The 25,637-nt window shown below is 52.2% G+C and overlaps 4 protein-coding genes across 4 annotated transcripts in view; 1 reads left to right on the top strand and 3 right to left on the bottom strand.

Annotated features, from left to right (window-relative positions):
• LOC131592658 (arylsulfatase A-like) overlaps positions 1–9,716 on the top strand; it is an 11,795-nt gene extending 2,079 nt beyond the window's left edge. The window contains 7 exon segments of the mRNA XM_058864315.1: positions 812–1,030; positions 2,868–3,037; positions 4,519–4,540; positions 4,542–4,658; positions 5,991–6,119; positions 7,350–7,452; positions 8,546–9,716. Of these exon segments, the coding sequence (XP_058720298.1) occupies positions 812–1,030; positions 2,868–3,037; positions 4,519–4,540; positions 4,542–4,658; positions 5,991–6,119; positions 7,350–7,452; positions 8,546–8,856 (1,071 nt within the window). The 3' untranslated portion in view covers positions 8,857–9,716.
• A 2,383-nt stretch (positions 9,717–12,099) lies between these two features.
• Positions 12,100–15,179, bottom strand: LOC131592659 (acrosin-like). The gene is made up of 5 exons (XM_058864316.1): positions 15,109–15,179; positions 14,757–14,984; positions 13,681–13,946; positions 13,406–13,551; positions 12,100–12,429 (listed from the first exon to the last, which is right to left on the bottom strand). The coding sequence occupies exons 1-5, from the start codon at positions 15,177–15,179 to the stop codon at positions 12,100–12,102; spliced, it is 1,041 nt and encodes a 346-aa protein (XP_058720299.1).
• Positions 15,180–19,683: 4,504 nt separating this feature from the next.
• On the bottom strand, positions 19,684–22,425 carry LOC131592660 (acrosin-like). The gene is made up of 6 exons (XM_058864318.1): positions 22,355–22,425; positions 21,970–22,230; positions 21,279–21,544; positions 20,915–21,060; positions 19,936–20,154; positions 19,684–19,806 (listed from the first exon to the last, which is right to left on the bottom strand). Exons 1-6 carry the CDS (start codon positions 22,423–22,425, stop codon positions 19,684–19,686), a joined length of 1,086 nt encoding a protein of 361 aa, XP_058720301.1.
• An 806-nt stretch (positions 22,426–23,231) lies between these two features.
• Positions 23,232–24,911, bottom strand: LOC131592664 (acrosin-like; the record flags this gene model as incomplete). The annotated part of the gene is made up of 4 exons (XM_058864336.1): positions 23,232–23,615; positions 24,041–24,186; positions 24,316–24,581; positions 24,757–24,911. Coding segments are annotated over 4 exons (951 nt in total), but the record flags the coding sequence as incomplete, so codon positions are not given.
• Between the last annotated feature and the right edge of the window lie 726 nt (positions 24,912–25,637).

The following is a 25,637-nucleotide window of genomic DNA, read 5'->3' on the forward strand; positions in this document are numbered from 1 at the left end:
CCAGACCCCTCTGCCGTGCCCCCAGCCCCAGACCCCCTCTCCGTGCCCCCAGACCCCTCTTTGTGCCCCCCAGACCCCTCTCCGTGCCCCCAGACCCCTCTCCGTGCCCCCAGACGCCTCTCCATGCCCTGTCCCTGTCCCCTGTGCCCCCCAGACCCCCTCTCCGTGCCCCCAGACGCCTCTCCATGCCCCTTCCCTGTTCCCTGTGCCCCCCGTCCCCTTTTTGTGCCCCCTTGTCCCCTCTCCGTGCCCCCAGACCCTTCTCCATGCCCTGTCCCCTGTGCCTGCCCAGACCCCTCTCCGTGCCCCCAGACCCCTCTCTGTGCCCCCAGACCCCTCTCTGTGCCCCCAGACCCCTCTCCGTGCCCCCAGACCCCTCTCCATGCCCCCAGACCCCTCTCTGTGTCTCCAGACCCCTCTCCGTGCCCCCAGACCCCTCTCCATGCCCCCAGACCCCTCTCTGTGTCTCCAGACCCCTCTCCGTGCCCCCAGACCCCTCTCCATGCCCTGTCCATGTCCCCTGTGCCTCCCAGACCCCTCTCCGTGCCCCCAGACCCTCCTCTCTGTGTCTCCAGACCCCTCTCCGTGCCCCCAGACCCCTCTCCGTGCCCCCAGACCCCTCTCCATGCCCTGTCCCTGTTCCCTGTTCCCCCAGACCCCTCTCTGTGCCCCCAGACCCCTCTCCATGCCCTGTCCCTCTCCCCCACTCTCTAGCAGGGGGTTCCACACTGACACCCCCGACCACCTCCCCACCTCCCATCCCCTTCCTCCCCCTCCCCAATAAAAACAAACCCCCCGTGGCGTCCCCCAGGGTCCGTGCCAGAACCTGACCTGCTTCCCTCCGGACACCAAATGTTTCGGGACGTGCGACCAGGGCGTGGTGCCGCTGCCGCTGCTCTGGAACCTCAGCATCATCCAGCAGCCCGTCTCCTTCCCCGAGCTCGTTCCCCTCTACAACAAATTCTCCCGGGATTTCATCGCCGACTGCGCCCGCCAGCGCCGCCCCTTCCTGCTCTATTACGCTTCCCATGTGGGGAAAACCGGGAGGGGGGTTCCGGGAAATTGGGGAGGGAGGGAGGGGGGAAATGGGAAATGGGAAAGGGAAAAGATGAAGGAAAAAGGGGAATGGGAAAATGGAAAAGGGAAAGGGGGAATGGGGAATGGGGAAGGAAAAGGAGAAGGGAAATGGGAATGGGAATGGGAATGGGAATGGGAAGGGGAAGGGGAAGGGGAATGGGAATGGGAAGGGGAAGGGGGAAGGGGGAATGGAAGGGAATGGGAATGGAATGGGGAAATGGGAATGGGAATGGGAATGGGAATGGGAATGGGAAGGGAATGGGAATGGGAATGGGAATGGGAATGGGAAATGGGAATGGGAATGGGAAGGGGAAGGGGAAGGGGAAGGGGAATGGGAAGGGGAAGGGGAAGGGGGAAGGGGAATGGAAGGGTGAAGGGGGAAGGGGGAATGGAAGGGGAATGGGAAGGGGGAAGGGGGAATGGGAAATGGGAAATGGGGAAAGAGAAGGGAAATGGGGAAAGGGAAGGGAAATGGGAAGGGGAATGGGAAAGGGAAAAGGGAAGGGGGAAAGGGGAATGGAAAAAGAGAAAGGGAATGGGGAATGGGGAATGGGGAATGGGAAAGGGGAAAGGGAATGGGAATGGGAAAAGGGAAAGGGGAATGGGAAAAGGGGAAAGGGGAAAGAGAAGGGAAATGGGAAAAGGGGAAGGGAAATGGGAAGGGGAATGGGAAAGGGAAAAGGGAAGGGGGAATGGGAAAAGGGGAAAGGGGAAAGGGGAAAGAGAAAGGAAATGGGAAAAGGGAATGGGAAAGGGAAGGGGGAATGGGAAAAGGGAAGGGGGAAAGGGGAATGGGAAAAGAGAAAGGGAATGGGGAATGGGAAATGGGGAAGGGGAAAGAAAAGGAGAAGGGGAAGGGAAAAGGGAAAGGGAAAAAGGGGAAGGGAAAGGGAATTGGGAAAAGAGGAAGGGAAGGGGGAAAGGGGAATAGGGAAAGGGAAGAGGGGAAGGGAAAGGGAAATGGGGAAATGGGAAATGGGAAAAGGGGAATGGGGAAGGGGAAGGGGAAGGAAAAAGAGAAGGGGAAGGGAAATGGGAAAGGGAAAAGGGAAGGGAAAGGGAATTGGGAAAAGGGGAAAGGGGAATGGGAAAGGGAAGGGGGAATGGGAATGGGAAAAGGGGAAGGAAAAGGAGAAGGGAAAGGGAAAAGGGGAAGGGAAATGGGAAAATGGGAAGGGAAAGGGAATTGGGAAAAGGGGAAGGGAAATGGGAAAGGGAAAAGGGAAGGGGGAAAGGAAAGGAAATGGGAGGGGAAAAGTGAAAAGAAATGTGAAAAGGGGAAGGGAAAAGGGAAAAGGGAAAAGGGAAAAGGGAAAGGGAAGGAAGGGAAGGGAAGGGAAGGGAAGGGAAGGGAAGGGAAGGGAAGGGAAGGGAAGGGAAGGAAGGAAGGGAAGGGAAGGGAAGGGAAGGGAAGGGAAGGGAAGGGAAGGGAAGGGAAGGGAAGGGAAGGGAAGGGAAAGGAAGGGAAGGAAAGGAGAAAAGGGAAAAAAGGGAAAAAAGGGAAAAAAGGGAAAAAAGGGAAAAAAAGGGAAAAGGGAAGGGATCCCTGGGGAGGTCCACAAGGAGAACAGGAAGCATCTCCCCTCCCGCCACCCAAAATCTGCTCCTGCATGACCTGGGGATGCCATTCCCGCACAAATCCCATTGGAATGGCGCTCTTAGGCCGATTCTTTCTTGGAGCTTCCCTGTTCCCCCCCGTGGACCTCCCCACCCTCCCACCGCAGGGGCTCGGGGACAAGTCAGGCTCCTGTCCCCTGTCCCCTGTCTGATTCCTGGCGCTCCTTCCCCAGCACACGCACTACCCGCAGTTTTCCAGCCGGGAATTCGCGGGGCGGACGCGGCGCGGGCCCTTCGGGGACGCGCTGGCCGAGTTCGATGACTCCGTGGGGCAGCTGCTGCAGGCGCTGCGGGACAACGGCCTGGAGAGCTCCACGCTGCTGTTCTTCACCTCCGACAACGGGTGAGGGGTGGGGGGACAGAGGGGGACACCCCAAATGTCACCTGGGTTTGGTGGGGACATCCTCAATGTCACCTGGGCTTGTGGGACATCCCCCAGTGTCACCTGGGTTTGGGTCACCCCCAAATGTCACCTGGGCTTGGTGGGACACCCCAAATGTCACCTGGGTTTGGTGGGTCACCTCCAGTGTCACCTGGATCTGGTGGGGACATCCCCAAATGTCACCTGGGTTTGTGGGACATCCCCAAATGTCACCTGGATCTGGTGGGACATCCTAAATGTCACCTGGGATTGGTGGGACACCTCCACTGTCACCTGGGTTTGGTGGGACATCCCAAATGTCACCTGGGTTTGGGTCACCCCAAATGTCCCCTGGGTTTGGTGGGACACCTCCAATGTCACCCGGGTTTGGTGGGACACCTCCAGTGTCACCTGGGCTTGGTGGGACATCCCCAATGTCACCTGGGTCTGGTGGGACACCCCCCAAATGTCACCTGGGTTTGGTGGGACACCCCAAATGTCACCTGGGTTTGATGGGACATCCCCAAATGTCATCTGGGTTTGGTGGGACATCCCCAAATGTCACCTGGGTTTGGTGGGACATCCCCAAATGTCACCTGGGTTTGGTGGGACACCTCCAGTGTTACCTGGGTTTGTGGGACACCTCCAGTGTCACCTGGGTTTGGTGGGACATCCCCAAATGTCACCTGGGTTTTGTCATCTGGGTTTGCTCAGACAACCCCCAAATGTCACCTGGGCTTGGTGGGACACCTCCAGTGTCACCTGGGTCTGGTGGGACATCCCCAAATGTCACCTGGGTTTGGTGGGACACCTCCAAATGTCACCTGGGTTTGGTGGGACATCCCCAAATGTCACCTGGGTTTGGTGGGACATCCTCAATGTCACCTGGGTCTGGTGGGACATCCCCAAATGTCACCTGGGTCTGGTATGACACCCCCAAATGTACCAGGGTTTGGGTCTCCCCCAAATGTCACCTGGGCTTGGTGGGACACCCCAAATGTCACCTGGGCTTGGTGGGACACCCTCAAATGTCCCCAGGGTTTCCTGTGCCACCCCAAATGTCCCCTGGGTTTGGTCCCCCCTCATGCCAGCTGCAGTCCTCCCATTTCCCGCCGTGTGTGACCCCGCTGGGCTGTGCCACCCCCTTGTGCACCCTCGGGGAGCCAGAGCCGCGCTGGCACTGCCGGACCTGTCCCTGGCCCTGTCCCTGTCCCTGGCCCTGTCCCTGTCCCTGGCCCTGGCCCTGTCCCTGTCCCTGTCCCTGTCCCTGGCACCAGTGGTGGCACCCAGTGGTGGCACCGCCCAGCCCTGTCCCTGGCACTGCCCGGCCCTGAACTTTGCACCCGTGTGGCACCTGGGGTGGCACCTGGTGGCACCTGAAGGTGACACCAGCCCAGCCCTGTCCCTGGCACCCGGGGTGGCACCTGGTGGCACCTGGGGGTGTCACCGCTCCTTGTCCCCAGCCCCTCCACGCTGCGCATGGCCCCGCGGGGGCAGCGCCGGCCACCTCAGGTGTGGCAAGGGCACGACCTACGAGGGTGGCATGAGGGAGCCGGCCATGGCCTACTGGCCGGGCAGGATCGCGCCAGGTGAGCCCTGGTGGGTGTGACAGGTGTGACAGTGTGTGACAGGTGTGTGCCAGGTGTGTGACAGGTGTGTCCCAGGTGTGTGACAGGTGTGTGTCAGGTGTGTGCCAGGTGTGTCCCAGGTGTGTGCCAGCTGTGCCAGGTGTGTCCCAGGTATGCCAGGTGTGTGTCAGGTGTCCCAGGTGTGTCCCAGGTGTGTCCCAGGTGTGTCAGGTGTGTGTCAGGTGTGCCAGGTGTGTGTCAGGTGTGCCAGGTGTGTCCCAGGTGTGCCAGGAGCCGCAGGGTGGCACAGCTGGCTCCGTGCCGTGCCAGGCGTGACCCATGAGCTGGCGAGTGCCCTGGACGTGCTGAGCTGTCCCAGGTGTGTCCCAGGTGTGTCCCAGGTGTGTGCCAGGTGTGTGTCAGGTGTGTCAGGTGTGCCAGGTGTGTACCAGGTGTGTGCCAGGTGTGTGCCAGGTGTGTGTCAGGTGTGCCAGGTGTGTGCCAGCTGTGCCAGGTGTGTCAGGTGTGTCCCAGGTGTGTCAGGTGTGCCAGGTGTGCCAGGTGTGTGCCAGATGTGCCAGGCAGGGTGGCACAGCCATCTCTGTGCCGTGCAGGTGTGACCCACGAGCTGGCGAGTGCCCTGGACCTGCTGAGCTGTGCCAGGTGTGTCCCAGGTGTGTGCCAGCTGTGCCAGGTGTGTGTCAGGTGTGTCCCAGGTGTCCCAGGTGTGCCAGGCAGGGTGGCACAGCCGTCTCTGTTCCGTGCCAGGCGTGACCCACGAGCTGGCGAGTGCCCTGACGTGCTGAGCTGTGCCAGGTGTGTCCCAGGTGTGCCAGCTGTGCCAGGTGTGTGTCAGGTGTGCCAGGTGTGTCCCAGCTGTGCAGGTGTGTCCCAGGTGTGTCAGGTGTGCCAGATGTGCCAGGCAGGGTGGCACAGCCGTCTCTGTGCCGTGCCAGGCGTGACCCACGAGCTGGCGAGTGCCCTGGACGTGCTGAGCTGTCCCAGGTGTGTGCCAGGTGTGTCCCAGATGTGCCAGGTGTGTGTCAGGCTGTCCCAGGTGTGTGCCAGGTGTGTCTCAGGTGTGTCCCAGGTGTGTCCCAGGTGTGTGTCAGGTGTGTCCCAGGTGTGTGCCAGGTGTGCCAGGCCGTGCCAGGTGTGTGTCAGGTGTGTGCCAGGTGTGTCCCAGGTGTGTGTCAGGTGTGTGTCAGGTGTATGTCAGGTGTGTGCCAGGTGTGTGCCAGGTGTGTGCCAGCTGTGCCAGGTGTGTGCCAGGTGTGTGCCAGCTGTGCCAGGTGTGTGCCAGGTGTGTGTCAGGTGTGCCAGGTGTGTGCCAGGCAGGTGGCACAGCCATCTCCATGCCGTGCCAGGGCGTGACCCACGAGCTGGCGAGTGCCCTGGACGTGCTGCCCACCCTGAGCGCCCTGGCTGGCGCTGCCCTGCCCAGGGTGGCCCTGGACGGATTCGACCTGAGCCCGCTGCTCTTCGGGGAGGGGAGGGTGAGTCCTGCTCATTTTATTTTATTTTATTTTATTTTATTTTATTTTATTTTATTTTATTTTATTTTATTTTATTTTATTTTATTTTATTTTATTTTATTTTATTTTATTTATTTTATTTTATTTTATTTTATTCCATTTTATTCCATTTTATTCCATTTTATTTTTATTTTATTTTATTTTATTTTATTTTATTCCATTTTATTCCATTTTATTTTATTTTATTTTATTTTATTCCATTTTATTCCATTTTATTTTATTCCATTTTATTTTATTCCATTTTATTCCATTTTTATTCCATTTTATTCCATTTTATTTTATTCCATTTTATTCCATTTCATTTCATTTCATTTCATTTCATTTCATTTCATTTCATTTCATTTCATTTCATATTTCATTTCATTTCATATTTCATTTCATTTCATTTCTTTTATCATTTTATTTCTTTTCATTTCACTTCTTTTTATCATTTTATTCTATTTTATTTCATTTCTTTACATTTCATTTCACTTTATTTTATAATTTATTTTATTTTGTTGCTTTATTTTATTCTATTTTATTTTATTCCATTTTATTTTATTCCATTTCATTTCATTCCATTTCATTTCATTTCATTTCATTTCGTTCCACTTTAATCATTTTATTTTATTTCATTTCGTTTCATTTAATTTAATTTCATTTCATTTCATTTCATTTCATTTCACTTTATTTTATCATTTTATTTTATTTTGTTGCTTTATTTTATTCTATTTTATTTTATTCTATCCTAATCTGTTATTTTATTATATTCTTATTTTATATTATTTTATATTATTTTATATTATTTTATATTATTTTATTTTATTTTATATAATATAATATAATATAATATAATATAATATAATATAATATAATATAATATAATATAATATAATATAATGTAATATAATATAATGTAATGTAATATTATATAATGAATATAATATAATGTAATATAATATAATGTAATATAGTATAATGTAATATAGTATAATGTAATATAGTATAATGTAATATAATGTAATATAATATAATGTAATATAATATAATATAATATAATATAATATAATATAATATAATATAATATAATATAATATAATATAATATAATATAATATAATATAATATAATATAATATAATATAAATACATTTTTTGGGGGGTAGAAGAACAGAACAAAGAGAGAAATGTTAATTTCTGGAATCTTCCCCCAGAGCCCCCGCCAGGCCGTGTTCTTCTACCCCCCATCCCCGGACCCCCTGCACGGCCCCTTCGCCGTCCGCCTGGGCAAGTACAAGGCTCATTTCTTCACCCAAGGTGGGTGCAGCCTCCCGAGCATCCAAAATTCCCAAAATTTTTGGGGAATTTTTGGGAATTTTGGGGATTTTTTGGGAATTTTTTGGGAATTTTTGGGAATTTTTTGGGAATTTTGGGTGATTTTTGGGGAATTTTTGGAAATTTTTTGGGAATTTTGGGAATTTTTTTGGAATTTGGGGGGAATTTTTGGGAATTTTTGGGAATTTTTGGGAATTTTGGGAATTTTTGGGAATTTTGGGGGAATTTGGGGAATTTGGGGTATTTGGGGAATTTTGGGATTTGGGGGAATTTTTGGGAATTTTTGGGAATTTTTGGGAATTTTTGGGGAATTTTTGGGGAATTTTTGGGAATTTTTGGGAATTTGGGGGATTTTTGGGAATTTTGGGGAATTTTGGGAATTTTGGGGATTTGGGGATTTGGGGGAATTTTGGGGAATTTTTGGGAATTTTTGGGAATTTTTGGGAATTTTTGGGGAATTTTGGGGAATTTTTGGGAGTTTTGGGGATTTGGGGGAATTCTGGGAATTTTGGGCATTTGGGGAATTTTTGGGAATTTTTGGGAATTTTGGGAATTTTTTTGAATTTGGGGGATTTGGGGAATTTTGGGGAATTTTGGGGAATTTTGGGACTTTTTTGGGAATTGTTGGGAATTTTGGGAATTGTTGGGAATTTTGGGAATTTTGGGGAATTTTTGGGAATTGTTGGGAATTTTGGGGAATTTTTCGAATTTTTGGGGAATTTTTGCGAATTTGGGGGATTTTTCAGAATTTTTGGGGAATTTGGGGAATTTTGGGAATTTTTGGGCATTTTTGGGAATTTTTGGGAATTTGGGGAATTTGGGGAATTTTTCAGATTTTTTGGGAATTTTTGGGCATTTTTGGGCATTTTGGGGAATTTTTGGGGAATTTGGGGAATTTGGGGAATTTTTCAGATTTTTTGGGAATTTTTGGGCATTTTTGGGCATTTTGGGGAATTTTTGGGGAATTTGGGGAATTTGGGGAATTTTTCAGATTTTTTGGGAATTTTTGGGAATTTTTCGAATTTTTGGGAATTCGGGGGAATTTTGGATGCTCAGCCCTGCTGGGCTTCTCCAGGTTCTTTCCACAGCGACACGACGCCGGACCAGGCGTGCCACGGCGTCACCCCGCGGACGCCTCACCTGCCCCCGCTGCTCTTCGACCTGGAGACGGATCCCGGGGAGCTCTACGACCTCCTGGGGGACCCTGCGGTGAGCCCCGAGCTGCTGGAGGTGCTGCGGGACATCACCGTGCGCAAGGTGCTGCTGGAGCAGCGCCTCAAGTTCGGGGACAGCCAGATGGCCAAGGGTGGGGACGCCCAGCTGCAGCCCTGCTGCGCCCCCGGCTGCAGCCCCAAACCTTCCTGCTGCCGCTGCTCCCCGCGCTGACGCCCCAAAACTTCCCAGCTCCGTCCCGCAAAGCGCCCGGCTCGGCCTCGGGGCTGCCCCAGAGCTCGGGGGAGCTGTGGGGAGATGGGGTGGGGTGGGCTGGGGGAGACCCCGAAGCTGCTGGTGCTGTGCTCCGAGCGGGGTTTTCTTGGATGGGATCCTGACCCGTTCCAGGAGTTCCGGAAGCTTCTCCAGAGCCAGGAGAGCTCCTGGGAGCCACCATCCCGCTGGAGCAGAGGGAAAATCCCAAATCCAGGGATCCCAACTGGGTCCCTGAGGGTTGGGATGGGGGGTCCTGGCAGCTCAGAGACAGGAGCTGGTGACAGCGGGGACAGCCCTGGGTGGCACCTCCAGCACCTGCCCAGCCCCGCGGGATCCCCGGCTGCTGCCATTCCCGTCCCTCCCGACGGCTTTTCCCGGGAATGGCACAGCCGAGGCTCTGCTGGAGGAATCCTGGCCTGGAGAAGTTTCTCCCTCTCTCCACCTGCCCGGCCCATCCTCCCCTCCCTGGCTCCCCCTCGTCCCCCCCAAACCATCCCAACCCAGCTCGTTTTTCCCGGATTGTCCCATCCCTGTTTTCCCCAGGAGACTGAATCGGGCTGAAAATGTGGATTAATGGGCGTCCTGATTCCGGAATATTTGGAAATTCTTTTGGAATAATTTTTTTCCTGGGAGTGGGGGCACGTCCAGGACCCCGGGGGCCGGGGGACTCTCACTTCCATGGATAAGGGCATTTTCTCCAGTGGGGATAAATTTTCCATGGAAATCACTGCTTTGTCTTACACTTTTCTTAATTAATTTTCCTGCAAATAATTAATTCCCTCTCTCATGGCTGTTTCCAATAAATTATTTTTAACCTCTGATCTTTGCCTTTTGTGTTTCCAAGTGGGAAGGAGCAGGAGCTCGGGTTTGGTTCGAGGATCACCAACCAAAACCCTTCAAAAAATTTTCTAATCCCCCAACCTAAAAATTTTCACATAAACGAATTCAAAACCCAAACGAAATTTGGAAGTATCTAAGGAAAAAGTTACCACAATAATTCTAAAAAAAAGAAATTATTGCAATAAACCAGACACTAACATACACTTATCAAACACTACTAAATATTATTTAAATTTTAAATTATTTAAATATTATTAAATTCCATCCCTAAACCCCAACTCATTGGGAAAACAACTTTATTCCAAGGATTAAATCCAAAAATTCCATCCTTAAACCCCAACTCATCGGGAACACAACTTTATTCCAAAGATTAAATCAAAAAATTCCAAAAATTCCATCCTTAAACCCCAACTCAATTGGAACACAACTTTATTCCAAGGATTAAATAAAAAAATTACCATTAATTCCATCTCTAAACCCCAACTCATCGGGAGCACAACTTTATTCCAAGGATTAAATCCAAAAATTATCGTTAATTCCATCCCCAAACCCCCATCCATAGGGAAAACAACTTTATTCCAATGATTAAATCAAAAAATTCCAAAAATTCCATCCTTAAACCCCAACTCATTGGGAAAACAACTTCAATCCAAGGATTAAATCCAAAAATTCCATCCTTAAACCCCAACTCATTGGGAATACACCTTTATTCCAAGGATTAAATCCAAAAATTCCATCTCTAAACCCCAACTCATTGGGAATACAACTTCATTCAAAGGATTAAATCCAAAAATTATCGTTAATTCCATCCCTAAACCCAAATTTATCAGGAACACAACTTTATTCCAAAGATTAAATCAAAAAATTAACATTAATTCCATCCTTAAACCCCAACTCATTGGCAACACAACTTTAATACAAGGATTAAATCCAAAATTCCATCTCTAAACCCCAACTCATTGGGAACACAACTTTAATCCAAGGATTAAATCCAAAAATTATCGTTAATTCCATCCCTAAACCCCAATTTATCAGGAACACAACTTTATTTCAAGGATTAAATCCAAAAATTCCAAAAATTCCATCCCTAAACCCCAACTCATCGGGAACGCAACTTTATTCCAAGAATTAAATCAAAAAATTCCATCCCTAAACCCCAGCTCATTGGGAATACAACTTTATTCAAAGGATTATATAAAAAAATTCCAAAACTTCCATCCCCAAACCCCCACCCATAGGGAAAACAACCTTAATCCAAGGATTAAATTCAAAAATCCCAAAAATTCCATCCCTAAACCCCAACTCATCGGGAACACAACTTTATTCCAAGGATTAAATCCAAAATTACCATTAATTCCATCTCTAAACCCCCACCCACAGGGAAAACAGCTTTAATCCAAGGATTAAATCCAAAAATTACAAAAATTCCATCCCCAAACCCCCACCCATAGGGAAAACAACTTTAATCCAAGGACTAAATCCAAAAATTCCAATAATTCCATCTCTAAACCCCAACTCATTGGGAACACAACTTTATTCCAAAGATTAAATCAAAAAATTAACATTAATTCCATCCTTAAACCCCAACTCATCAGGAACACAACTTTATTCCAAGGATTAAATCAAAAATTCCATCCCTAAACCCCAACTCATTGGGAACACAACTTTAATCCAAGGATTAAATAAAAAAATTCCATCCCTAAACCCCAACTCATTTGGAATGCAACTTTATTCCAAGAATTAAATCCAAAAATTCCATCCTTAAACCCCCACCCATCAGGAACACAACTTTATTCCAAGGATTAAATCCAAAAATTCCAAAAATTCCATCTCTAAACCCCAACTCATCGGCAACACAACTTTATTCCAAAGATTAAATCAAAAAACTCCATCCTTAAACCCCAACTCATTGGCAACACAACTTTATTCCAAAGATTAAATCCAAAAATTCCAAAAATTCCATCCCCAAACCCCCACCCATAGGGAAAACAACCTTAATCCAAGGATTAAATCAAAAAATTCCATCCTTAAACCCCAACTCATCGGGAACACAACTTTATTCCAAGAATTAAATCCAAAAATCCCAAAAATTCCATCCTTAAACCCCAACTCATCGGGAACACAACTTTATTCCAAAGATTAAATCAAAGAATTACCATTAATTCCATCTCTAAACCCCAACTCATCGGCAACACAACTTTATTCCAAGGATTAAATCAACTGGAGCACCCGTGAGGCCTCAGGGCGGGAGCGAGGGCAGGGCCCTGGGCACCGGGGGTGGCTTTGTCCCCACGGCCACGTCCCCAGCCGGGGCAGCTGGAGATGCTCCGCAGCCAGAACGGGATCTGCTCTTCCTCCCGCTCACCCCGACCTGCTCTTGAGGAGCTCCAACACCTCCAGCAGCTTCCCAAGGAAATGCCTCAGGGTCCGTTTCGGGATGGTGACGGCCGTGGCGCCGTCCGGCTCCGTTTGGGGTGGCTCGGCCGAGGTCAGGGTGGGCTCCGAGTCGCCTGAGAAGGGCACCGGGTTCGGGGTGGCGTGGGCGTGGATCCAGGTGTGGAAGTGCTGGGTGTTGGTGAAGATCCCGGTTCTCTTGGCCTTGGCGCAGCCTCGGCCCCAGCTGGCCAGTCCCACCAGCCAGAACTTGTCCTCCTTCTTGTCCTTGCAGACCAGGGGGCCCCCGATGTCCCCCTGCGCCAGGAGAGAGGGGTCAGGGGCTGCTGCCAGCCCTGGGCCTGGCCCTTCCCATCCCAAGCCCTTCCAGAGCCGCATTCCCGGCTGGATTCCCATGGAAAGGCTCCGCTCTGGAGGCTCCAGCCTGGAGCAGGATGGGGCTGCCTCGGGCTGGGCTCATCCAGGGCCGGCCAGGGAAGGGAAATTCCAGGATCTCCACACCTGGGGCTGCCGGGAGCGCTGGCTGGGCTGGGCGGGTGCAGTGCCAGGCCTTGGGGACAAGGGGACAACAGGCAGGGACACACGGATGGGGCAGGGACAGCCGGCAGTGGTGGGACCTCGGGGCTGGGAGGGCACAGGGACAGGGCCAGGCAGGGCCGGGTCCTGTTTAGGGTCCCTGGACTGGATCTGAGGGGTTCCAGGGGGTCCTGTTTGTGATCAGGAGTCCCAGGGCTATCTCTGAGGGGTTCCAGGGGGTCCCTGGGCTGGCTCTGAGGGGTTCAGGGGGTCCCAGGGATGGCTCTGAGGGGTTCCAGGGGGTCCTCCTTGGGGTCAGTGGTCCCTGGAATGGATGTGAGGTGTTCCAGGGGTCCCTGGGCTATCGCTGAGGGGTTCCAGGGGTCCCCGGGCTGGCTCTGAGGGGTTCCTGGGGGTGCCTGGGCTGGCTCTGAGGGGTTCCAGGGGATCCTGTTTTGGATCAGGGGTCCCTGGGCTGGATGTGAGGGGTTCAGGGGGTCCCTGGGCTGGCTCTGAGAGGTTTCAGGGGGTCCCTGGACTGGCTCTGAAGGGTTTCATGGGGCCCTGGTTGGGGTCAGAGGTCCCTGGGCTGGATCTGAGAGGTTCCAGGGGATCCTATTTGGGATCAGGGGTCCCTGGGCTGGCTCTGAGGGGTTCCAGGGGGTCCCTGGGCTGGCTCTGAGGGGTTTCAGGGGGTCCCTGGGATGGCTTTGAGGGGTTCCAGGGGTCCCAGGGGTCCCTGTCCCCACGCCCGCACCTGGCAGGTGTCGATGCCGCCCCGCGGGTACCCCGCGCACAGGTCCTGGGGGTGCACGGCCCCCCCGTACCAGCGGCTGCTGTTGCACAGCTGGACGTCGATGAGCCGCACCTTGGCCTCCTGCAGCACCAGGCGCGGCCCGGGAGCTGCGGGCACAGAGGGCACAGAGGGCTCTGAGCACCGCAAGCTCGGGGGGCCCCGCGGGGCCCGGCCCAGCCCCGGGGCTCCGGGCCGAGCCCCCCGCAGCCCCGGGCCCTGTCCCGGCGGGCACTGACCGCTGTCCGGGCTGGCTCTCCAGCCCGCGATGAAGCAGGTTCTGAGCTCGGCCACTGCCAGGGAGCTGTCGGGCACGCAGCCCAGCTGGATGTAGTCGCTGCACTCCACGGGCTGGTCCAGCTCCAGCAGGGCGATGTTGTTCCTGGCCGTGGTGGCCACGTAGTGCCGGTGCAGCAGGATCCGCTTGACCTTGAACACCGCGGCCTTGGCGCCGGGCTGGCTCAGATCCGTGGCTCCGATCACCACCTTCCACTTGTGGATATCCCTGGGAGAGCCGTGGGGAGTGACAGCGAGCAGAGCCTGGGGCTGCCACAGCTCAGCCATTCCCAACCCTCTGATTCCCACAGCAGGGACGGGAGAGAGCAACGGAGCAGCACAAGGGAGTGCTGGGCACCTGTCCCTGCTGTGGGGACATCACTGAACCTCCTGTGGGGACATTCTTGATCCTGCTGTGGGGACATCACTGTCCCTGCTGCGGGGACATCACTGTCCCTGCTGTGGGGATGTCACCATCCCTGCTGTGGGGACATCACTGTCCCTGCTGTGGGGACATTCCTGTCCCTGCTGTGTGGACATCTTTGTCCCTTCTGTGGGGACATTCTTGATCCTGCTGTGGGGACATCACTGTCCCTGCTGTGGGGACATCCCTGTCCCTGCTGTGGGGACATTCTTGATCCTGCTGTGGGGACATTCCTGTCTCTGTTTTGGGGACATCACTGTCCCTGCTGTGGGGACATTCCTGTCTCTGTTTTGGGGACATCACTGAACCTCCTGTGGGGACATTCTTGATCCTACTGTGGGGACATCACTGTCCCTGCTGTGGGGACATCCCTGTCCCTGTTTTGGGCACATCCCTGTCCGTGCTATGGAGACATCCCTGTCCCTGTTTTGGGGACATTCCTGACCCTGCTATAGGGACATCCCTGTAACTGTCCCTGTCCCTGTCTCTGTCCCTGTCCGTGTCCCTGTCCGTGTCCGTGTCCCTGTCCCTGTCCCTGTCCCTGTCCGTGTCCGTGTCCCTGTCCCTGTCCCTGTCCCTGTCCCTGTCCCTGTCCCTGTCCCTGTCCCTCCTTACCTGGCCCCGAGGAAGCAGCGGGCAGCCGTGAGCACCCAGTGATGGTCGATGAGGGCTCCGGCGCACATGTGCCACGAGCCGTTCTTCGAGGTCACCTGGATGCTGGCGATGCCAGGCCAGGCCCCTGGCAGGACATCGAGGGTGGTGACATTGGCGGAACGCGAGGGTCTGTACTCGGGAATCGCGATGCTCTTGTTCAGATGCATGGGCCGGAGCCCGCAGGTCTTCCTGGAAGCACAAAGCCATCGGTGCCCTGCTCGGGGACAGCGGGGACAGCGGGGACAGGGACCCCCGAGGGGCTCATCCCTGCCAGGACAGCCCCGAGTGTCCCCAAGCCCCTGGGGACACCGACCTGCAGGTGTCCCACGTGCCCCCCACGGGCCCGGCCAGGGCCAGCAGGACGAGCAGGGCCAGCAGAGCCATCGGTGCCAGCGCAGGTGGCAGAGACAGAGCGGAGCTGTCACCTCTGGTGGCCCTGGCGGTGCCACCAGCCCGGGCTGATGTCACAGAGGGGCCGGTTCCATGCATGGGGCACGGTGGCCTCCATGGGGGTGTGGTGGGTTTTAGCTCTGGCTAAAATCGCCAGGGTAATTACTCATTTTTTGCAGTGAGAAATGGCTTAGGAGAAGGGCAAAACAGCCTTAAAACTTAAAAGGAATAAAGAAACTTTATGAACAGGACTGCAAGAATAAGAAACTAGAATAAAACTTTCAGAAACCTTTCCTGCCCCTACCTAACTCCTCCTAACAGATAACACAGAGACAAAATTTGGGATGTTAAAGCAGCACCAACTATAGGATAATTTTTTTATCAGTCTTTGTTGGGAGAGGAGATTTCTTTTGTCATGCCGTGGAGAATTCTCCAAAATAAACATTTCCTCTCGTGGTTTTCCATTTTTATGAATTGTGGCAGCCCAGGCACAAATTTTGGCCACCTCCTCCCATTTTCCCAGAGGTGTGTCCATGGGCCATGAATTCAGGGGGTATCATTTTTTTAGGTATTATTTTAAGGATGGGCAGCTCAAAGGCCAAGTTTCTCTCAGTTTGTTTTTGTGATCAGCTCTGGGAATGGAGATTTTCCTTTCTGTTCGAGCTTCTCGTGGCATCACAGCTGCTCCAACACCTGCTTGGTTTTGCTGGTGGATTCCTCTGCTCAGACCCAGCTCGAGCATTTCACCCCCCTCATGATTTTTCATGAGTTAAAGAGATATTTTTCTGTGGCTTCTTTTACAGGGCTCTTTGGAGGGTGGTGTAACTTTTCTCTACAAAATTCCTTTTCGTCTCTTTTTCCTCTTTCTCTTATTTTTTTATTTTTATTTATATTTATTATTTATTATTTATTTGTATTTATATTTATTTTTATAATTATATTTATATTATTTATAATTATAATTCTAAATAAATTATTAAATGTATGTTTATTTATAAAAATATTGAATACAAATACATATTCATAACCCACTCTCCACTCCCTGTGCTAATTAGGAACAAAAGCAATTAAGCACTCGTAATTTGTTCCTTGAAATGGGTCAGTGGTCTTTTTTCTGAGGAGGGGTCACAGATGGGAGGAAGGAATGGGGCTCTTCCTCATCCTCACCTTTCCACCTTTTCAGTGCAGAGTGACAAGAGGAGCCTTGGCTGGGCTCCTGCTTTCCTGCCTTCAATGAGTTTCTGATTTTTAATTATTTTATATTCATTTATATTAATTTATAATTATTTTCTATTATTATTTTATATATTTTATATATATATATATATTTATAATTATTTTATTATTATTTTATTTCCATTATATTAATTTATATTATTTTATATTATTTTTAAATATTTATATAATTATATATAAAGATTATATATCTTTATAATTATTTTTATTATTTTTATATATTTAATATATATTTATATATTATATATATAATAGATCTATATTTATATATAATTATTTTTATAATTATTTTATAATTATTTTATTTTTATTATATTCATTTATATTATTTATATTAATTTGTTTATATTTATATAAAGACATATAAAGATTATAAATATTTATAGTTATTTTTATTATTATTTTATATTTAATATATATTTATATATCATATATATTATATATTTTAGATATTTATTTTTATAATTATTTTATAATTATTTTATAATTATTTTATTTTTATTATATTAATTTATATTATTTTATATTCATTTATTTATATTTATATAAAGATATAGAAAGATTATATATCTTTATAATTGTTTTTATTATTATTTTCTATACTTAATATATATATTATATATATTATATATATTGTATATATTTATATATTTTTATTTTTATAATTATTTTATTATTGTTTTATTTTTATTATATTAATTCATATTATTTTATAATAATTTATTTATATCTATATAAAGATATATAAAGATTATATATCTTTATAATAAGATATAAATATATTTATCTTATGATATAAATATTATATATTTATATTTATCTTCTTCAAGTTCCTCACCAGATTCTCTGTTTCTCATTACGAGCCCAGCTGAACAAGCAGAGAGCTGACAATTAATTATTAGCCAATTATTAACCTCTAATTTTAGCAAGGCCTTTCTATCTACCTTTAATTTCAGCAATTTCAATTTTTTTAATTAGCTTTATTATTTTTATTTGTTTTAATTAGCTTTAACAAGGCTCATTTTTAATTAAATTAGCCTCTCTAAAATCTTAAATTCTTCAAAGTTTACGTCTCACGGCTGCCTTTGAAGGCTGGAAAGAAAGAGGGAGAAGTTCCCAGGTTTGGGATTTTGGAAGGTGGAGTGGAGACACCTTTCAGTGGTGCCAGACATCGACCCGGTCTCAAAAACGGAGGAAAATTCCAGAAGCTTCCAATAAAGGATCCAATAAATGTGGGAAGGAACCAATAAATGTGGGAAGGATCCAATAAACGTGGGAAGGAACCAATAAATGTGAGATGGATCCAATAAATGTGGGAAGGATCCAATAAATGTGGGAAGGATCCAATAAATGTTGAAAGGATCCAATAAATGTGGGAAGGATCCAATAAATGTGGGAAGGATCCAATAAATGTGGGAAGGATCCAATAAATGTGGAAAGGATCCAATAAATGTGGGAAGGATCCAATAAATGTGGGAAGGATCCAATAAATGTGGGAAGGATCCAATAAATGTTGAAAGGTTCCAATAAATGTGGGAAGGATCCAATAAATGTGGGAAGGATCCAATAAATGTGGGAAGGATCCAATAAATGGGTGAAGGATCCAATAAACGTGGAAAGGATCCAATAAATGTGGAAAAGATCCAATAAATGTGGGAAGGATCCAATAAATGTGGAAAGGATCCAATAAATGTGAGATGGATCCAAGAAATGTGGGAAGGATCCAATAAATGTGGGAAGGATCCAATAAATGTGGGAAGGATCCAATAAATGTGAGATGGATCCAATAAATGTGGGAAGGATCCAATAAATGTGGAAAGGATCCAATAAATGTTGAAAGGATCCAATAAATGTGGGAAGGATCCAATAAATGTGGAAAAGATCCAATAAATGTGGGAAGGATCCAATAAATGTTGAAAGGTTCCAATAAATGTGGGAAGGATCCAATAAATGTGGGAAGGATCCAATAAATGTGGGAAGGATCCAATAAATGGGTGAAGGATCCAATAAACGTGGAAAGGATCCAATAAATGTGGAAAAGATCCAATAAATGTGGGAAGGATCCAATAAATGTGGAAAGGATCCAATAAATGTGAGATGGATCCAAGAAATGTGGGAAGGATCCAAGAAATGTGGAAAGGATCCAATAAATGTGGGAAGGATCCAATAAATGTGGGAAGGATCCAATAAACGTGGAAAGGATCCAATAAATGTGGAAAAGATCCAATAAATGTGGGAAGGATCCAATAAATGTGGGTGTCCTTCTGCTGGAGCACTGAGCTGCTGGTGGCCCAGGAGCAGGTGTTGGAGTCTGAGATAAAAAGTGTGTGCCCTTGTTTCTAATACTTAGTTCTAGGATTCAAAGAAACACTGAATTTCATATAAGATGAAATTCATGAGCGTGTTTTCATGGTGATACATGAAAACAAATGTTAGATAGGAAAAGTGTAAATGTGTAGATTAGAAAGTTTTTTAAATCACTGAGTGAAAAAGTAGTTTAGAGAACAAGAGTCAAGAAGATTGAGGGTGTTCTCTCTTGTCCTTCTCTCTTCTCCATGTTCTTCTCCTGGGGGTTTTTGGGTGATAGTAAATGATTGGGTAAAAAATGCCCCAGTGCAGCTCACAGGTGTTGGGTCATTGGGTCACTAAGAAAAATAATTGAGTTGGCATCTGTTAATTGGGTAAATGGACAGATAAAAGACCTTGAAGAGGATCTTTGTGAGCCATTTTACCCCTTTTCTATCACAGTGCACACAGCTCCTTGTACCTTGTAATGCTGATAAGAAAAAAATAAACAACTGAGACGGAATGAGAGAAAATAACCTCCCTCTGGTCAATCTCCAGTTCAAAGGGAAAAGAACCCAATCCGAAAGTCCCTAAGGAGAAGAGCAGGGATGACCCCTCAGGGTGGGTGGTCCTGCTGCTGCTGCCCTTAAAGGTTCATCAGAAGGTGCTGGAGATGGTGGAGAACCATCAGCCACACCCAAGCTCCTCCTCCCCTCCATCCCTCCCTCATCTCCCCCAAACCAGGAGCCAACCCCACCCTTTTCCCCCGGATTGTCCCGTCCTTGTTGCCACAGGAGACCAAACGGGACTGAAAATGAAAAATTTGGAACAACTTTATTTCAAGAACATCACCAGGGTGGGTGGAGGGGAGGACAATGAGCAGGACAGAGCTGCCCTGGGCACCGGGGTGGCTTTGGCACAGCCACGGCTCCAACAGGGAATGGTTGTGATGTCCCGAACCCAGAACCGGATCTGCTCAACCCATTTTGTCCCTCAGGAACTCCAGGAAATCCTGAAGATTCTTGAAGAACCTCAGCAGGATGTCTTTTGGGAATGAAATTGTTATAAACGTGTCCGATTCTGGCTCTGGTTCTGGTTCCTCTTCATCTTCTGGTTCTGGTATCGGTTCTGGTTCCGGTATGGGGACCGGGATCGGCACCGGTTCAAGTTCCACTTCAGTTTCTATTTCCAGGTGTGGTTCAGGTTCCAGTTCGTGCAGCTCTTCCACAAAGGTGTGGATCGTTGGCTTTGGCTTTGGTGGTGGAGCCGCCGTAATTGGGGGAACCAATCCGATCTGGACCTGGATCCAGGTGTGGAAGTGCTGGGTGGACGTGAACACCCCGGGCCGTTTGTCCCCGGAGCAGCCTCGGCCCCAGCTGGCCAGTCCCACCAGCCAGAAGAAGTCACCAACGTTGTCCTTGCAGACCAGGGGGCCCCCGATGTCCCCCTGCACCAGGAGAGAGGGGTCAGGGGCTGCTCCAGGCTCACAGCCACACCTCGGGGTTCTGGGGACACTGGGTGGGCTGGGGGGGACAGGGGGACACGGGGACAAGGACCCAGGGATGGGGAGTGGCAGCCCTGGGACACGGGACAGGGATCCATGGATGGGAAAGGGATGGGAGAGCTGGGGGTGAAGGACAGTGGGGGAAAGTGGGGGGCTCGGGGGTCCCTGGAGGGGTTCCAGGGGGTCCTATTTGGGATCAGGGGCTGGCTCTGAGGGGTTCCAGAAGGTCCCTGGGCTGGCTCTGAGGGGTTCCAGGGGGTCCCTGGGCTGAGGTCAGGGGTCCCTGGGCTGGCTCTGAGGGGTTCAGGGGGTCCCTGGGCTGGCTCTGAGGGGTCTCAGGGGTCCCTGGGCTGGCTCTGAGGGGTTCCAGAGGGTCCTGTTTGGGGTCAGGGGTCCCTGGAATGGATGTGAGGAGTTTCAGGGGTCCCTGGGCTGGCTCTGAGAGGTTCCTGGGGGTCCTGGTGGAGGTCAGGGGTCCCTGGGATGGCTCTGAGGGGTCGTGGTTGGGGTCAGGGATCCCTGGGCTGGCTCGGAGGGGTCTCAGGAGGTCCCTGGGATGGCTCTGAGGGGTTCCAGGGGTCCCTGGGCTGGACTTGAGGGGATCCAGGGGTCCCTGGGATGGATCTGAGGGGTTCCAGGGGGTCCCTGGGCTGGACTTGAGGGGTTCCAGGGGTCCCAGGGGTCCCTGTCCCCACGCCCGCACCTGGCAGGTGTCGATGCCGCCCCGCGGGTACCCCGCGCACAGGTCCTGGGGGTGCACGGCCCCCCCGTACCAGCGGCTGCTGTTGCACAGCTGGACGTCGATGAGCCGCACCTTGGCCTCCTGCAGCGCCACGCCCGTGGTCGGAGCTGTGGGCACAGAGGGCACAGAGGGCTTTGAGCACCGGCCCCTCCCTGGGCAGAGCCCCCCGCCCCGGCCCGAGCCGTGCCCCGGTCCCGCCGTGTCCCCACCCGGAGCTCCGGGGCACGGCCCAGACCCCGCTCCAGCAGCTTTGGCCTCTGCCCTGGCCCATCCCCGCAGTGTCCCCATGTACCCAGATCCTCCTGAGCCCCCGGCGGGCACTGACCGCGGCCCGGGCTGGCTCTCCAGCCCGCGATGAAGCAGGTTCTGAGCTCGGCCACTGCCAGGGAGCTGTCGGGCACGCAGCCCAGCTGGATGTAGTCGCTGCACTCCACGGGCTGGTCCAGCTGCAGCAGAGCGATGTTGTTGCACTCCGAGTCGGCGTCGTAGTTCTGGTGCATCAGGACCCTCAGGATGCGGCGCAGCTTGTACTCAGGGCCCGGCTTGGCCAGATCTGTGGCCCCGATCGCCACTTCCCACCTGGAGGTGTCCCTGAGGAGGAGATGGAGAAAGGATTGATGGAGCAGAGCCGCGGGATGTGGCAGCGCAATTCCCTTCCTGTGCTGGGGGGACATCCCTGAACCTCGAGTGGGGACATCCCTGAACCTCGAGTGGGGACATCCCTGACCCTCCTGTGGGGACATCCCTGTCCTTCCTATGGGGACATCCCTGTCCCGGTTTTGGGGACAACCCTCACCCTGCTGTGGGGACATCCCTCACCCTCCTGTGGGGACATCCCTGTCCCTCCTGTGGGGACATCCCTGTCCTTACTGTGGGGACATCCCTGTTCCTGCTGTGGGGACATCCCTCACCCTCCTGTGGGGACATCTCCGACCCTTCTGTGAGGATTCCTGACCTTCCTGTGGGGACATCCCTGTCCCATTTTTGGGGACATCCCTGACCCTGCTCCTCCTTACTCAGCCTCGATGAAGCAGCGGGCGACCGTGAGCACCCACTGGGGGTGGATGAGGGCCCCGGAGCACATGTGCCACGTGCCGTTCTCCAGGTTGGCCTGGATGCTGACGATGCCAGGCCAGGTCCCCGAGGGGACACCGGGGCCGTCCACGAGGAGGGAAAGGCCGTCGGAAGAGCCCAAAGTCGTGTCCTCATCCTCTGAATCGCAGTCGGGAACCACGGAGCTGTGGTCGAAGGCCATGGGCCGGAGCCCGCAGGTCCCTCTGGAAGCACAAAGCCATCGGTGCCCTGCTCGGGGACAGCGGGGACAGCGGGGACAGGGACCCCCGAGGGGCTCATCCCTGCCAGGACAGCCCCGAGTGTCCCCAAGCCCCTGGGGACACCGACCTGCAGGTGTCCCACGTGCCCCCCACGGGCCCGGCCAGGGCCAGCAGGACGAGCAGGGCCAGCAGAGCCATCGCTGCCAGCGCAGGTGGCAGAGACAGAGCGGAGCTGTCACCTCTGGTGGCCCTGGCGGTGCCACCAGCTCGGGCTGATGTCACAGAGGGGCCGGTTCCATGCACGGGGCACGGTGGCCTCGGGTGGGGGAGAGGGGCAACACCGAACTGTGGAACTTTGGAATGCTCTGGGTTGGAAGGGATCTGAAGAATCCCGCTGGAGCAGAGGGAATATCCCAAATCCAGGGATCCCAACTGGGTCCCTGAGGGTTGGGATGGGGGGTCCCGGCAGCTCAGAGACAGGAGCTGGTGACAGCGGGGACAGCCCTGGGTGGCACCTCCAGCACCTGCCCAGCCCCGCGGGATCCCCGGCTGCTGCCATTCCGATCCCTCCCGACGGCTTTTCCCGGGAATGGCACAGCCGAGACTCTGCTGGAGGAATCCTGGCCTGGAGAAGTTTCTCCCTCTCTCCACCTGCCCGGCCCATCCTCCCCTCCCCTCCCCCCTCCCTCCAGCCCTCCCTGGCTCCCCCTCGTCCCCCCCAAACCATCCCAACCCAGCTCGTTTATCCCAGATTGTCCCATCCCTGTTTTCCCCAGGACAAGGAACTGGACAAGGTGGAGAATTTCTATTTCAATCCAAACTTTATTTCAATCCAAACTGGATTCACCATCGGGGTGGGCGCAGGGGTCAGTGTGGGCAGGGCCCAGCAGCCCTGGGCACCGGGGCTGACCTTGGCCCCAGGTCAGGTCCTGGGGTGTTGGTCTTGGCCCCTGGGACAGCTGGAGATCCTCTGCAGCCAGAACGGGATCTGCTCTCCCTCCTGCTCAACGCATTTTTTCCCTTAGGAACAGCAAGAACTTCTGCAGATTCCTGAAGAACCTCAGCAGGATTTCTTTTGGGAATGAAATGGTGATGAAGGCGTCCGATTCTGCTTTTGGTGGCTCCTCAGTAACGCTCAGGGTCAGGACCGGGGTCGGGGTCACAAACAGGTTCAGAGTCGGGGTCGGGGCTGCCTCTGTCGCTGTCGGGGATATCTCTGCTGGGACCAATCCCATCTGGACCTGGATCCATCCACGGAAGTGCTGGGTGGACGTGAACACCCCGGGCCGTTTGTCACCGGAGCAGCCTCGGCCCCAGCTGGCCAGTCCCACCAGCCAGAAGAAGTCACCAACGTTGTCCTTGCAGACCAGGGGGCCCCCGATGTCCCCCTGCGCCAGGAGAGAGGGGTCAGGGGCTGCTCCAGGCTCACAGCCACACCTCGGGGTTCTGGGGACACTGGGTGGGCTGGGGGGGACAGTGGGACACAGAGACAAGGACCCACGGATGGGGAGTGGCAGCCCTGGGACACGGGACAGGGATCCATGGATGGGAAAGGGATGGGAGACCAGGGGGTAAAGGACAGTGGGGGAAAGTGGGGGGCTCAGGGGTCCCTGGGCTGGACTTGAGGGGATCCAGGGGTCCCTGGGCTGGACTTGAGGGGATCCAGGGGTCCCTGGGATGGATCTGAGGGGTTTCAGGGGTCGTGGTTGGGGTCAGGGGGTCCCTGGGCTGACTCTGAGGGGTTTCAGGGGGTCCCTGGGCTGGATCTGAGGGGTTCAGGGGTTCCAGGGGGTCCCTGTCCCCACGCCCGCACCTGGCAGGTGTCGATGCCGCCCCGCGGGTACCCCGCGCACAGGTCCTGGGGGTGCACGGCCCCCCCGTACCAGCGGCTGCTGTTGCACAGCTGGACGTCGATGAGCCGCACCTTGGCCTCCTGCAGCACCAGGCGCGGCCCGGGAGCTGCGGGCACAGAGGGCACAGAGGGCTCTGAGCACCGCAAGCTCGGGGGGCCCCGCGGGGCCCGGCCCAGCCCCGGGGCTCCGGGCCGAGCCCCCCGCAGCCCCGGGCCCTGTCCCGGCGGGCACTGACCGCTGTCCGGGCTGGCTCTCCAGCCCGCGATGAAGCAGGTTCTGAGCTCGGCCACTGCCAGGGAGCTGTCGGGCACGCAGCCCAGCTGGATGTAGTCGCTGCACTCCACGGGCTGGTCCAGCTCCAGCAGGGCGATGTTGTTCCTGGCCGTGGTGGCCACGTAGCTCCGGTGCAGCAGGATCCGCAGGACGCGGCGCAGCTCGGCCTCGCGGCCCGGCTGAGCCAGGTCCGTGGCCCCGATCACGGCTTCGTAAATGGAGGGGTCCCTGAGGAGGAGATGGAGACGGAGGTGGCGGGGAGCAGAACCGCGGGATCCGGGAGCCCGGCAGCTCCCCGAGCTGTGGGGACATCCCTGACACTGCTCTGGGGACACCCCTGACCCTGCTCTGGGGACACCCCTGTCCCATTTTTGGGGACATCCCTGACCCTGTTCGTCCTTACCCAGACCTGAAGAAGCACTGGGCCACCGTGAGCACCCACTGGGGGTGGATGAGGACCCCCGAGCACATGTGCCACGTGCCGTTCTCCAGCGTGGCCTGAACGCTGACGATGCCGGGCCAGGCCCCCGAGGGGACACCGGCGCCATCCAGGACGAGGGAGGCGACATTGGAAGAGCCCAAGGTGGCGTAGTCATCCTCTGAGGTGTCACAGTCGGGAACCACGGAGCTGTGGTCGAAGGCCATGGGCCGGAGCCCGCAGGTCCCTCTGGAAGCACAAAGCCATCGGTGCCCTGCTCGGGGACAGCGGGGACAGCGGGGACAGGGACCCCCGAGGGGCTCATCCCTGCCAGGACAGCCCCGAGTGTCCCCAAGCCCCCGGGGCCACCGACCTGCAGGTGTCCCACGTGCCCCCCACGGGCCCGGCCAGGGCCAGCAGGACGAGCAGGGCCAGCAGAGCCATCGGTGCCAGCGCAGGTGGCAGAGACAGAGCGGAGCTGTCACCTCTGGTGGCCCTGGCGGTGCCACCAGCCCGGGCTGATGTCACAGAGGGGCAGCTCGGAGGGTGGAACCTTGGAGCGGTGGCGCTGCCAGGGGGACCTTGGTGACAACGGTGTCACCTCCCGCGCTGGGCCTGTGCTGGTGGCGCCCCAAAATGAGACACAGAGAGAGCTGCGGCCTTAAATAATTCATCATTAGGGCTCTCGTGGCTTCGTTAATGATTAAATTATTTATTATTATTAAATTAATTATTAATTTATAATAATTCATGATATTTGTTGTTATATGATTGGTAGTGGGGTGTATATTAGCAATCATAGATGCTCATATATGTTAATATATCTTAAATATATGTTAAAATATTTTACATTTATATGTAAATAT

Source organism: Poecile atricapillus, chromosome Z (assembly GCF_030490865.1).
Source record: "Poecile atricapillus isolate bPoeAtr1 chromosome Z, bPoeAtr1.hap1, whole genome shotgun sequence".
NCBI lineage: Eukaryota > Metazoa > Chordata > Aves > Passeriformes > Paridae > Poecile > Poecile atricapillus.